General features: G+C 38.0%; 1 protein-coding gene across 1 annotated transcript; it reads left to right on the top strand.

The window, feature by feature from the left end:
• The first annotated feature begins 4,861 nt into the window (after positions 1–4,861).
• On the top strand, positions 4,862–8,422 carry uts2r3 (urotensin-2 receptor 3). The gene is made up of 3 exons (XM_060869256.1): positions 4,862–4,932; positions 5,108–5,211; positions 7,127–8,422. The coding sequence occupies exon 3, from the start codon at positions 7,265–7,267 to the stop codon at positions 8,420–8,422; it is 1,158 nt and encodes a 385-aa protein (XP_060725239.1). The 5' UTR covers positions 4,862–4,932; positions 5,108–5,211; positions 7,127–7,264.
• Positions 8,423–14,982: the final 6,560 nt, after the last annotated feature.

Raw genomic sequence — 14,982 nt, forward strand, 5'->3', positions numbered from 1 at the left:
ACAGAAATGTGTCGAAACCTGAGCGTCAAATTTTATATGAGCCATTGTGTGATATGCAAAGAAATTCAATGCTGAACATGTACACAACCAAAACAGACACAAAAAATATTTAGTAGCCATTGATAAAAACAGTTAAACACCTTTTAATTTTAACTTTGTTCAGTTCAGAGAGTTAGCCATGTGGCAAACCCCTGGTTTAGATTCCATGTTCTTTTTTTTTTATAATTTTCTTGTTTTTGGGATAAAATTTCCTGGTATTTAGCAGAATTCATGGCGACATCCATCTTCCTAAGAGCTCCTGGAGAACCAGCCACAAAACAGCCCCAGAACATATTTAACATAAGGTATCAGCTGCTTTACTTTGTATAAACCCATTTGTCAGGAAAAATGCTGACGGGAATGTTTATTGCCAATGAGTTCAATTTTTTTTCTCCTGACCACAACTCATAATTCCAGTTTCAGTGATCTTTGGTGTGTTCAGGTGCTTTATTTTCTCACTTACTCTCATTCCTGTGATCATGGATCATTTTCCATGTCTACACCTTTATTATTTCCCTGGTGATGAATACTGCTATTTTAAGTCTCTGTGTATTTTGGTTATTGCCTATAGTAATGACTGGCAAGAGTCTCAGGAAAACAAGACATGATCAAATTCTAAAATTCTTAGGAACTAAATGTTCCCAAAAAAATTATGTAAAAATAATATCATTTTCAACAGACAATTTGTCTGCATATATTTATTTGGATAAATATTTTCGAACATATTTGAGAAAAAACCAGTATTAAAAACCAGACATGACTAATGATGAATATTATTTGTTAGATCAAAGAGAATGGTGTCTTTATTTACTGTTTAAGTTTAATGTTCAATAATTTCTATGAAAGGTGCAAGTTATTCTGGCATTGTATTCCTTTTTTCAGTCTCTGGCCATATTTTGCTAAGGTGTTTAATTATTTTTGTGTTGATATCCAAAATCAGAACATCTGTTATGAACATCTGAACACTATTTTAAACTCTAAAAACTTTATGATTATTTATGATCTCCTGCTTGACACAAGAGTCAATATTCATTAAGTCTTTACTGGCTTTACTACACTGTGGTGGATTAACTAAGGGCTCTGCTTTTGGAGTGCACTGATTAGACCAAAGTCACAGTCACAGCTGTTTGTGCAGACTGTTTCCAAGACCAAGAGAACAAAGTGCTAAATAATATTAGAATCTTCAAATGTTTGAAATATAATTGAAATGAAATAATGAAATAAAATTAAATCATGCAGACAAAAGCCCTAAATATATTTGATGTCTAAAGTTTCCTTTGTTAGCTTAGCACTGAGGCTAAAAAACTGATGCAGTTAACAAGTACCAGCTTAGTGTTTATGCTAACTACATGCACATCTTCACATTCTTGGCTCAAAAACACTGTTTAGCTCACTTAATTTTCTATACAGTTTTTACAGAGAGAAAGCCTGAGATTAATAAATATACAGAAAAAGCCACATATCCTACTTAAGTGAAGAGAACCTCAAGTATTTATTGATAAAGGACATGTAATTGGCTCCAGTTTAAGATTTAAGATTAATTCTGTAATAGTCTTCCTAGTATTCATAGACAAAAAAACTGTACAATAGACTATTGTTTGGATAATTAGATCAAGTATTATAAAATCAATCTAATTTCGCTTGTATTAATATTTTTTTAATGTAATCTTATTAACATTAACATTTTTAACAGGGTTTCATGCATATTTGATCAACTTTGACAGAGTTTGCTGACAAACAACAAAAGAAATTAGGACAACCTTTTAATCTTTGCCTGATGCTGAGACTCCTGTAAACAATTCTCATTATATTTCCAAGCAGAAAAAATAAGTAGAATCATTTTAAAGAAAAAACAAAACTCCTAAACTGATTTAAATAACTTTGCTTTATTAATTGATACACTACATTATCCTTCTCTTTAAATGGTAGTGATTTAATAGCATTTGAAGGGTTCAATCTGGAATTGTACATCATACTCATTACTACACTGAGAGAGAGAGAGAGAGAGAGAGAGAGAGAGAGAGAGAGAGAGAGAGAGAGAGAGAGAGAGAGGGACCTAGAACACAGTGAAATAGGACTTGGGTTCAGGAAATTAGCTCTGGCAGAAAGTGAATATAGGCATCAGTGCCAGGCATGGTGGATCAATAATTCATTGTGTGCTCCATTAATCAGCCAAGAAAGGGGAATAAACCATTTGTTATGTGCAAAAATGTCCGCCCATTTAATTAAATCTGAAGTTCAGATGTAGTCAAACAGGTGGGAAATCTGTCAGAGGACAGTCAAACACTTTAAAAAATTAATTAACATAATGTAGGCATAGCACAAGGGCACTTACAATTTTAAAGGGCCCACTGATGTTTTCTGCTGTAGGATGTAATTCTTTCAGTAAGGTAATAACTCAGGTCTCTTCTAAAACACCCAGCACTGAAAGACACACGTGCCTAGCTGGGGGTCTGAACAGTATGGAGTGTGTGTGTGTTCAGGAATTCTAACCCCTTTGATCTACACAGAGACACCCTCAATAGTGCTGCAAGAACACAAGCCTCCACACCATGATACCTGATGTGACCAGTTAACCAGCTGTGGCTTTATGTCACGCGTATTTCATGGTTTGCTGCCATGTTCAACATAACAGATAAATAAAAAACTTGAAAATGGATGTCAAATATGAAGTATCATTTGAATTATCAAAAGATATGTATATTTACAGCAGCTTGTGCAAATAGATATAAACTGACACAGAGGCTAAGAAATAATTTTTAATACATATTAACAGGCTTTTGTATTATTAGTATATGAAATGTCTACTAACTATAATACTTAATTCCTTATTTACTGCTATATCACATATCAAGATTTCTACAATTTATTTCTCTCTCTCTCTCTCTCTCTCTCTCTCTCTCTCTCTCTCTCTCTCTCCTTTGCCTATTTTGGCAGACCAGTGCCAGGTATTTGTTGAAATTCCACACACCCTGCAGGGAGAGCTATGTACCCTCCCTCTTGTCTCAGCCCTGGTGCCTGTCTATGTCCATCTTGTGTGTGCAAACATACAGCACATGCCTTGAAGACACAAACCTATGTCAGCAGTCCTGAGTGAACACGCAATGTGTCTATTAGACTAAATGCCATTGTTGAAATCATATTCAAATTGATTTACAAAAATGATCCAACCATATGACAGAGAATATCATCAATAAATAATAAACCTTAAATATAAGACTTGCATAATGACACTATTTAAAAAAGTTTTTAAAAGACTACACGGTGTATTCAGCTGTCCTCTTTAACTGGTTACTTTGTACCTTGGTTCTCATGACATTAGCATATGACGTGATAAAAATCTAAGACTGAATTTTCTGCCAGGAAGGAATAATATCTCTTCTTCCATTTTTTAGTGTGAGCCAGAGATTGAGAGCTAAGCTCCTGAAGCCACACTAACACACACTATTTTCCCTCCATGGAATTAGATGTCTTTGAGGGTTGCCAATGTTGGTGTTGAGTGCTGGTGTGAAGTAGAAGAGTGTTGGTGATGTGTGTGTTGGCTCTAAAGTATGCTGGATGTGCAGATATGTGTGTGTTGGCTATGAAGTGCATGCAGTTCTCCGGCTGGTGTGTGTGTATGTGTGTGTTGGCACAAGGACTGAATCTGAAGTTGGTGTCAGTAGCTCACAAGAAGACAAAGCTATAACTCTTTCTCTTTCTTTCCCACTCTGGTCAGTGGTTTAGACACATGTTCCTTTCCACTGGACTGCCTTCATCCTATGAGTCAGTCTCATTTTACAGGAAAGAGCATGTGTGGACCAACCAGCTCACAATACATTTATTTGGTAATATTATTACATTTCTGTTAAATATATACAAAGAATTTTAGATATAATGCAATGATTATATTTAAATTATTGTAAACAATAACTTTAGTAATTACTGGGCATGTTTGTACTGTAACAGCAGTTTTGTGTGTTTATATGAAAAACAGATAGTAGCTTCTCACTTTCAGTTAAAAGCAATGACTGCTGTAATTACATTCAATGCCTCAAATGTTCTATATATTAATTTTCCATTTTAAGCTTTTAACATGCATATTCCTGTTCAGCAGAGATCCCACAGCCTTCTATTTTATTTTCTGTATTTTCTGCTGCACTGTATTTAAAGCTCCCATTTAATAATGTGTTCTCAAGGTTTTTTAAAATTTGGTTGGAAACAAATATGATAGAGATCATCTGCATGACTATGGGGATGAAGATTTCTTTTGCCACATTTTTCAAACATTTTCTTTCCATTAATGGTAATGTATTCCTGTATAGTCTTAGGGGTGCAATACAATATTTCACATGGTTTGAATGGTTTTGAACTGTGGTTTGGATGGAAGCAAATATCAGAATGTTATCCAGCATTTTTCAAGCATGATTAACCTATATGTGTTGAATCTGGTCTCTAGTGGGCTGATGACTTTTAAACGTGTTACTCTTCATACTGGGCTAATCATATAATTTAATGCTTAAATAGGCATGCTGTTTCATATGTCATAAATATTTTGGAGAACTTGTCTAAATGAAAAGTCATTTATAGTTTGCTAGCAGACATTATTTTGGTTACACACCAATGTGTTTTGTGTATTATTTATGGATTTATTTCTATATTACTATTGATTAAAATGACATTAATAAATTCTTATTAGAGCTGCTCCAGTCGGATTTACATTGACAACTGTATAGTTTTCAGTTCTTTAAAGTATTTAACCTGCACGTAAGAGACAGTATCAAAACAAATGACCGGAAGTGCCAGGTGATTTGTAGTTAATTGATTAATTACATTCTGTTCGTTAGGCCCCTCCCCATGTCCATCTTTGCCCCGCCTCTCTGGTTGCAGTTATCAGACAAGTCAGAGGAGGAGGTGAGTAAGGTGGATGAACAGCTTTCCTCAGCAGAGCAAAGTTCTCACAGACAAACTGCTTGTCCAGGCTTTAAAGTATATTACTGTGCCTTGAAAGTATACAACGGAATTCTTTTTTATTTTATTTTATTTTTTTAAATCAATAACGTACACTCTTTACGCTTAAAATGGAAAGCCACCACGGAGATATTGAGAAGCTTGTCTATCTGTCGTGCTGCGGGTTTGGACAGACCAGTGGACACTGAGTGGAATAGGAGCATCTGATCTGTGCAGCCGGAGGTAAGTCCAGTTTACACCGATGTGCATAATACATTGTTTAACTGCTGTCGTGATTGTGCATCAAAATAAACCAGTAAAATCTTATTGAATGTATGGCATAATCCAGGCACATGCTGGTCCCCTCATGTCACTGGGTTGTTCGGGTCTCTTATGACATCTCTTAATTAATGTTGATGGATTTTGCTCCTGAAGTTGTCATTTTCAGAGAATTTTCTGTGCTAATAAAACAGTTTTACAAAACAAAACAACAAAAAAACATTTTTTAAAATGATTTTAGTTTGATTGATTCTTTTTTATTTATTATTATTCACTTTGACATTTTCCAGTGCGTTATCCATATTCCAGATAATGTATCATATACAAGCTCTTAACAAGCTCACATCAGCAACAGTAAAAGAATAGGAATTCAAAATGATCATGGACTACTTACAAAACGTATATTTATATAATATTTACATTTAGAGAAAAAAATTCATTTTTACGCGCAATACACACTAAAATCACCTGTTACATGATTCCTTACATTTATCTTGTAAAATGTGACTAAATCTTTTGAAAAATGAATATTGCTCTCTGTTCTTAGAGAATATAAATATATCTACTGTTAATTGAACACTTTATTAAAATGACTGCAAATAACTCCACTCAATTAAAAGTGCGTGTGTGTGTGTGTGTGTGTACTTAATTTATAAAGTACGTGTGTGTGTGTGTGTGTGTGTGTGTGTGTGTGTGTGTGTGTGTGTGTGTGTGTGTGTGTGCACGCGCAGTTGTTATTCCTCCGGTAGCCCTGCTCAACGCTTATGGAGAGTCACCATGTGGCCCCAGAAATTCCTCCTGTTTAAATGCGCACTCCGGTCGGAGCTTTAATTTCCTCCCAGCTAAAGTTACACACATTGGTGTAGAAATGACCTCATACGTCCTACTGCCGAGGAATATGAAAGTGAGAGCGCAGGACATTTGACTAATTAATCAATCAACGACGATTAACTGTAGGCTAAAACGAAATTGCATCAGTCATTTTAGGTAGTTAAACGACGAGATTTGTTTAAACACAAAACAGGAGGCGTTTACGCATTATTTTCCAGATAATGCGTAAATTGATTGCGCAGTGCTTCTGTTTGATTGTTTCCCCTTTTTTATTTTATTCGAGTGGTTTCGTTTGTTACGGAATTGAGAAGTTAATGTAATAAATTATATTGAACTCATTCACCTCAAAATGATTCTGCTTCAACAACAATACAGATGAAACGGTGTAACTTTAGCTGGGCGCGTAATGCAAATGTCTGGTCCTTTAAAAACATTCAATTCACTTTACAGAACATAAACATAGAACAAAAGGTTATTATTAATAATAGAAAGATTAAAAGAATACAAAAGTCAAGATTAATATTAGATATATTTAAATATTTGTATTTATCCCCAATGAGCATGTTTGAGGTGACTCAGGTGACTGTGGGGAGGAAAAACTCCCTTAGATATTAAAGGAAGAAACCTTGAGAGGAACCAGACTTAAAGGGGAACCTCATCCTCATATGGGTGTTACTGGAGGGTTTGATTATAAATATACAGTCCGAAAGATATGCGCCTTTAAAAATAAATGTGATACATAAAACTAAAAATGAGCAAAGTCATAATTACGCAGAAAACAAAGAATATATTTAATCACATGTTAGAGCAGAAACTCGTGACTGAAGTGATGCAGTCCTACAACCTCCATTTTTATTTTTTTATTTATTGATTGATTGATTTATATTTTATTAATGGCTGTGACATCTTAAACCATGAATTCTATTATAGCATCTTAATTAACTCCATATTTTTGTATTAAATTGATCTATGTAAAATCACACAAATTCCTCTTAAATCCTTAATTCCTCTTAATTTGCTCTTTTTTCCCTTCCCTTTTCTCTTTCAGTCCTCTTTCTGTATTTCTAGTACCATACTAACATTACCCCTTTTAATATTCTGATCCAATAAAAATCACAAGGCTCTTTATCATATCAAATTAATATTTACTAATTGTGTTTATTAAAGCTACTTCTATCCAAGCCAAATGGAAGAGCCAGGCTCAGCCTCCCATTTATCTTCCCCAGCTCCATCTTACACGTTTTCCTTTCTCTCTAACCTGTCCACTCCTTCTTCATCTCCCTCAGTTTATCCATCCCCGAGTGTAGCCTCCACAGCTCTTTTTTGTTTCTTTCTATCACTCCTTTCCCTTCTGGGCATTCTGGGAAACCTCTACACTCTGGGGCTTCTAATTCAGCGCCGCAGGGGCCCCAGAAGGAGACACAGTATGGCACTAACCTGCTGTTTGACTCCCGCTTGCCCTAGAACCCTTTCTCCATCTCACTCTCCTACTTCCTCCCCTACCTCGTCCTCCTTTTCTTCTTCTTCACTTCATTTGCAGGTACTGAGTCTGGCTTTGGCAGATCTGCTTTACCTCTCCACGGCACCTTTTATCGTCTATGACAGCCTGGCATCTGACTGGGCCTTTGGTGAACTCGGCTGCCGCCTCCTACTCAGCTTGGACCTGCTCACCATGCATGCCAGCATCTTCACATTGACCGCAATGAGTCTGGACCGATACCGTGCTGTGGCAGATCCACTTGCAGCCTCTTCAGCTCCTACCTCTGGCCTGCGACGTGTGGTTCTGGCATGGGGCCTTGCTGTGGCACTCAGCCTCCCCATGATGATCACTTTGCACCTGGAGGATGGAGAAAATCAGGATGGCAAACTCTGTGTTCCAGCATGGGATGAGCAAAGCTCCAAAGCTTACCTCAGTGTCCTATTCTGCACCAGTATCCTAGGGCCAGGCCTGGCCATCGGGGGTCTGTATGCAGCACTGGGGCGTCACTACTGGGTTTCACAGACACAGTTGGCCTGGGCTGGTGGATGTAGTGCCAACCCACCCCGTGCTCCTCGACCCAAAGTCCTGCTTCTCATTCTTGGAATTGTGCTTACATTCTGGGCCTGTTTCCTGCCATTCTGGATCTGGCAGTTGCTACCACTCTATCGACCTGACGTTCTACGTGTAGTACCAGTAGGCACACAGGTCACTGTTAACCGAATCCTAACAGGACTAACATATGGGAACTCATGTGTAAATCCTTTTTTTTACACATTACTGACAGGAAAGCGACAGCGGACCAGCAGGCAAGCAACAAGCACGACTGCTCCATTCTTCCAAAAGGGAAGCTCTGTTCATCAGTAAAAGTAATTTTTACCTGCCCATAAATAAGTGCACTTTTCACAATTTTTACATTACTCCTACAGTACTTAAATGAATAAGATTTATAATAATAATAATAATAATAATAACAATAATAATAATAATAATAATAATAATAATTATTATTATTATTATTATTATTGTTATTATTATTATTATTATTATTATTATGGTACTAGTGCATTTCAGCTGCACCAGTATTGCTATAGTCAAATATAAAGTATTAATAAAACTGTTCACTTATGACGGTCATTGGAATTTAGGAGGCAAGGTTTTAGTAGAAATGACTAGAATGTATGATTATGAACATTTTCTTTACTAAAAGTTGTGTGTAGTATTTTACTCATTGGAGGCTCATGCTTTTTAAAAGCAAAGCTTATAATGAAGTATCAGGCCCTCAAATTGCTGACGGATAACTATCACACACTGGTAGACAAAAGTGTGCAAAACATCTGTTTGAGGAGACACCAAAGGCACAACATTAAAGGGAAAACACAAGTTTTGACATGATGTATAACTTGCCCAACGGGAGTTTTCACTACAGGTGTGAAGCATTTTAAAACCAAATTGGTTTATTATCCCTAATGAAGGGAGGCCACATAAGTAAATTAGGCTCAAAGCTAAAGAACAATTCCCATTGGAATTTGCTCTTTGAAGAGGATAAATATTAGTCTTGTCCATTCTTTTAGGATTTGTATATGTGTATCAACTCACATGAAGCTGTTTAATTTTTAAATCTTACTGCAATGTTTTACCTTTGTACCTTAACATGTCTGCAAGTGATAAATCCATCGACTAATTTTAACGCTTTTATTTTACTTGCTTATACACTTATTTTTCAACAGTAAATCAGCAATAATGGAAATTTGGCAAACACTGATACTGTTTTTGTGCAAAAATCTTGTTCTACTGATAATGCTTTACTGAATGCTTGGCTCTAATATAAATATTAAATGTATAAATATAAGTACAGCCTACTGCATTCTATAATGGAAGATGTTTCCCTAGAAGATATTAGATGCTATTCTTTTGCATTCAGAATCTTGAATGTCTCAGACTTTGTTTGCCTTTTATAGCAAACTGCATTGATTTTTTTGCATCTGAAATTTCCCTGCATTGCTTTGCACATTCATACGTATGCATTTGTGGCAATAATATATATTGATGAATAAAAATACCCCTTTTGTAATGAAGTCGGTGAAGTGATACAAGTTTCTGTATTCAACGGGTTTAAGCAATAAAATGGACATCATGCTGAGTATTTGAAAGTGCCAGTGATAGAATGAGTAGAATAAATATTCCTTCATAATATTCAATACAATGCAGAAACAAGTCAGGGCATAAACTCTAAATATGCTTTCTTTGTTATTTCAAAGCAATTGAATAGTAAGATCTTCACCAGAGTTTGCATTTGTTTTGAATTTGTTTTGAAAATTGCATTTTCTTCAAATTATTGTGTTGTATAAAATGACTTACAGCCTAGATAAAATGTCCTTCACTGAATTCTAGCCAAATACATTCATTCATTCATCTTCTACCGCTTATCCGATCTACCTCGGGTCACGGGGAGCCTTTGCCTATCTCAGGCGTCATTGGGCATCAAGGCGCCAAATACATTTATTTTGTAATTTTCGGTCAATATAAGTATTAGGTCAAATAAATTCAAAGCAAATTGTCAGGTCTTGTAAATAAAAAACTCATTCTGAACACACAGCCTTAGTGCTGTGTCTTGGTTGATGTATAAATGTCTGCACTAAATTAATTTATGGCATATTTTTGATATTCATATATGAGTAACATGTGGGTGAGAGAGCCTGTGTCTTGTCTGTAAATGTTTGAATGGCAGCATTGTGTCAGGCTGCATTTAGAACTCTTACGCACATGAACACTTGTGTAACACAGGGAATTGTGACGCTTTGTCTTCGTTTCCTAGCATGTGTTTTCATTTACCTGGGAGAAACGTGTTAGCTAGTGTTCCTACTTCGTTCTGTGAAGCCAGCATGGATCCTCCAACACCAGATCCGATCTCTAATACACATGGAGCTCAGCGTATTTCTGTGGAACAACATGGTCTGTCTATTACAACTCAGCTTCTTTTGCTGCTCATCAGGAGCTTTTATGAATCTGTACTTCCTAATGTATTTCATCTCCTCCAGTGGTGTGATTATAAATATGCTGGTAGACGTAGTCCAGTAATACTTTGGCTATACAGGAAGGAGTTTAAAAGTTAAAAGCATCAGGGCTGTGACTCTCTCTCTCTCTCTCTCTCTCTCTCTCTCTCTCTCTCTCTCTCTCTTTCTTTCTTTTTCAGTGCTAGTCTGAAAGATTAAGTGTGTGATAAACTTTAAGCATATGTCTTTACACACTGGGACCAAACAGTGGAAAATATTGTCCAGGGGAGGTTGATAAATCTATAAGCTGTCAGTTTATGTTGTTAGACACAAGACTTGGTACCGTATGACTCTCCAACAATAACCACCGCGACTGTATTTGCACAAAATTTCTTGTTTCGTCTGAGCAGACCACAGACTAAAGGGTGATATAAAGGGCGCATATATTTTCATTTCTTGTGTGCTACCTATGCATTTCAGAGATTGAATCCATGTCCTTTTCCTGAGTGTCTTTCCATTCACCACCCATTCTTTCCCCCTCCCTCACTGCTCCACACCCCCTGTCTCCTGCTCTATGTTTGTAGCTCAGGCAGGTGCCCCTCCTCTGGGCGGCTCATTCAGGAAAGGCCCCCGCTGGGCAGACGAGACTAGGCCGAAGCTTGGCCAAAGCCCTTGCTGAGACAGTATAAGAGGCTCCCTTCTCCTAGGCACACACATGTACACATACTGAAATTCTATTTCCCCATCTGTTTTCCCTATTTCTAGCTTTCTGTATCTTTCCCTCTCTCTGTGTCTTTCATGATGCATATTAATTGTAGGCTTCTGGCTTTGTCCAAGACAAAATAAAAGCCCACATAAAGTTTACACATTAGTGCTGAGCACGCTCTTTAGTACAGTAAGCCTTGTTCACACAGACACTCCAGAATGTTTATTATATTTTACTGTAAAATCTTGCTGATGGAAAGGGAAAAAATCATTCATCCAAATCCTGATATCAACCTGTGAACAGGCAGGATCCAGACAGCCAAGTGGCTCTTTGTGGATTCTGGGGCTCCATCAGTAAAATAGCTGCCCTATGCTGCCGCATCCCCTTCACACTTCAGTGTCAGCCGCCATGATCAGACGACGGCACTGACTGCCCTCTTCGGAGGCCGGAGGTTACATAAACGGACATCGGCTCCTCTGTTCTCATCCTGGCTCTGACCAGAAGAACTGCGAAAATGCTGCGGCTACACTGCTCCCTTGTTTTCATTTAACTCTTTGCTCTCTGCTTTTCTCTTACCTGCTTGTGTGTGGCCTGTCTTGTCTACCCGAGTCCTCCTTATCTAACGTTTTCCTGTTTTCTTCTTTGGCTGTCTTATTTTTTTCAGCAGTCATATTGAAAGCATAAAGAAGACACTCAATCATTATTTTACATACTTCAAACCCAATGATTTCATTAAGATTACAGTTTTCTTACCATGCCATCATAAGGAATTCCTTGATAGAATCTACTGTATGTATTAAAGCCACTTTGTAGGTTTTTCATATAGCTCAGAAAAAAAATTATTTGGGGTAAAAATTTTATATTATAGAAATACGTTTTTCTCTGGAAAATTGTCCGTAGTATGTGATTGTGTGAGTGAATGAGAGTGTGTGCTCCCCATGACCCGAGGTAGTTTGGATAAGTGGTAGAAAATGAGTGAGAGTGAGAAATACGTTTTAGAAATGTCTGAGAGGTGTTTTGATAATCGACCTTGTGGTGATATTCTGGGAGCCAGATGATATGAGCATCATTCAATGGATGTAAGTGGTCAGACGCTGGGTCATCACTCTTTTGTTATCTATCTAGTCATTAAGTTATAAACATTCAATGATTATCACATTTGCACACAGTGGTACACTAACCACCCTTATATTCAATTGATATTTCTCCCACCATTTACTTCCTGTTTCAATTAAATTCAGAAATGTTTCTCAGCATAAGCCTTATGTGCGTATCTAGGAGCCATGCATGACACTTTTAGAGACCTGTGAGTGCAAACACTTGACAAGCCTCTATTCAACATGCTTGCAGATTTTTCCCCTGCTGGTTAGCCAGAGAAAACATCAGCTGTGAGGTAGATGAAAACCGAAGACAGACAGGACAAGTCATTTTTGAATTTTCACAGATATAACTCTAAAATAGATACTTCACAGATAGCTGATGTCTTGTTCTGCACCTTGGCTTTCAGATGTGCTGCGCAACAATCGAAGAGAGCTAAAATCATCAGAGAGAAAGTGGAAGAAATCACAACTTGATGCAGATCTTGATTATTACCGAACACTCCTTGCCAAGTTCTCCTCAGACGTGACTTCTGCCAAGACTTCCTTCTACAATGAAAAGCTTGAAGCTTCCTCACATGACCCTCGGAAATTCCACAACATCATCTCTTCTCTGCTCAACCCCCCGGCTCCTTTTCCTTCATCCTTCCTGACTGCAGAAGACTTTGCTTCTTTCTACCAGGAGAGGATTGAAGAAATCTGCCGGACCTTCACTTCAGCCCAGACTGCACTTACATCCCAGAGTATGGATTCCCCTATACCTTCGTTGTCACATTTCTCAACTGTAGCAGCAGAAGAGATTTTACAACTCATCCAGTCCTGCAATCCTACGACCTGCCCATTGGATCCACTCCCTTCCACTATGCTCCAGACCATCTCACAAGACCTTCTGCCCTTCATTACCACTATCATCAATAGATCCATAGCATCTGGTCAGGTACCAACTACTTTCAAGAGAGCAAGGGTTATTCCCATCCTAAAGAAACCTGCTCTGGATCCATCAGACATCAGTAACTACAGACCGGTATCACTTCTCTCATTTCTTTTAAAAATTCTTGAACGCATTGTCTATAATCAACTGTCCATCTATCTCTCACAGAACAACCTCCAAGATCCCAACCAGTCTGGCTTTAAAGCAGCTCATTCCACAGAGACAGCCCTTTTGGATTTCTCTGAGAAACTACATGCTGCTAGATCAGCCAAACTGTCATCCATCCTTATCCTCCTTGACCTTTCAGCAGCGTTTGATACAGTCAACCACAAGACTCTCTTATCCACCCTCAGGAGTCTTGGGATTTGCGGATCAGCTTGGGAATGGAAGGACACTCATATCAGGTAACATGGAGGGGAGTGACATCTGCTCCACGCAGACTCTACACTGGTGTCCCTCAGGGCTCAGTACTTGGTCCTCTTCTTTTCTCCTGTATACTCACTCTCTTGTTGAAGTTATTTCCTCACATGGGTTCTCTTACCACTGCTATGCTTTAGCTCTCATGTTGCTAATGTGACTCACTCATGTCGGTTTCTTCTCTACAACATTAGAAGGATTCGCCCATTTTAGTCCTCACAGGCTGCTCAGGTACTTGTTCAGACTCTTGTCATTTCTAGACTGGATCACTGCAACGCACTGCTGGCAGGTCTAACTATGAATGCAATCCGCCCTCTGCAAATGATCCAAAATGCAGCTGCACGGCTTGTTTTCAACCTGCCAAAGTTCTCGCATACCTCCCCGCTGCTGCGATCCCTCCACTGGCTTCCGGTAGCTGCCCGCATCAGATTCAAAACATTGATGCTGGCCTACAAAGCCAAAAATGGACCAGCTCCCTTTTACCTCAAAGCCCTCATCACTCCTCGCACTGCACCTCGCACCCTCCGATCTACCAGCACTGCTCGACTGGTTCCACCATCTCTCAGGGTAAGAGGCAAGTATACTACAAGACTCTTCTCTGTTCTGGCACCAAGGTGGTAGAGTGAACTTCCCCTAGAGGTCCGGACAGCCGAGTCACTGGCTATTTTCAAGCGGCGGTTGAAGACCTACTTATTAAGGAAACACTTCAACTAGCACTTCTTTCCTTATCTTTTGCATTAAAAAAAAAACAAAAAAAAACAAAAAAAACACCTTTGACACTTTTTCATTGTAACTTTGAACAAATGTTTTAAACTCATGGTATCTTAAGTATGTAACCTAGTGAGCCAGCATTGATGATTCAATGTTAGAGATTTAAGCACTTATGTACGTCGCTCTGGATAAGGGTGTCTGCCAAATGCTGTAAATGTAAATGTAAATGTAAATATAAAACCTACTGAGAAAGATGCTTGTGTACAAGTACATGTCATACAGGCTTTATCTTTTGTACAGCACAACACTTATTGTCCACAGAATCTGATATAAAACTATTACAATCGTGTGGGTGTGTGTGTGAAAAGTGAAAATTTTACAATCCATTTTGACAGGCTAGTCAGAGTAAAATAAGAAAGAATCATATTTTGCAAAAGTGCATTTTGAAAGAAAGATAATGAAAATTACATAATGCTGGGATCAGTTGTGTTAATATGGGGATGTGAAGGCCTTTTTCAATGCCAGCATTGCCAGTGAGTGAATGTGTGTGTGTGTGTGTGTGTGTGTGT

This window comes from Tachysurus vachellii, chromosome 5, assembly GCF_030014155.1.
Source record: "Tachysurus vachellii isolate PV-2020 chromosome 5, HZAU_Pvac_v1, whole genome shotgun sequence".
NCBI lineage: Eukaryota > Metazoa > Chordata > Actinopteri > Siluriformes > Bagridae > Tachysurus > Tachysurus vachellii.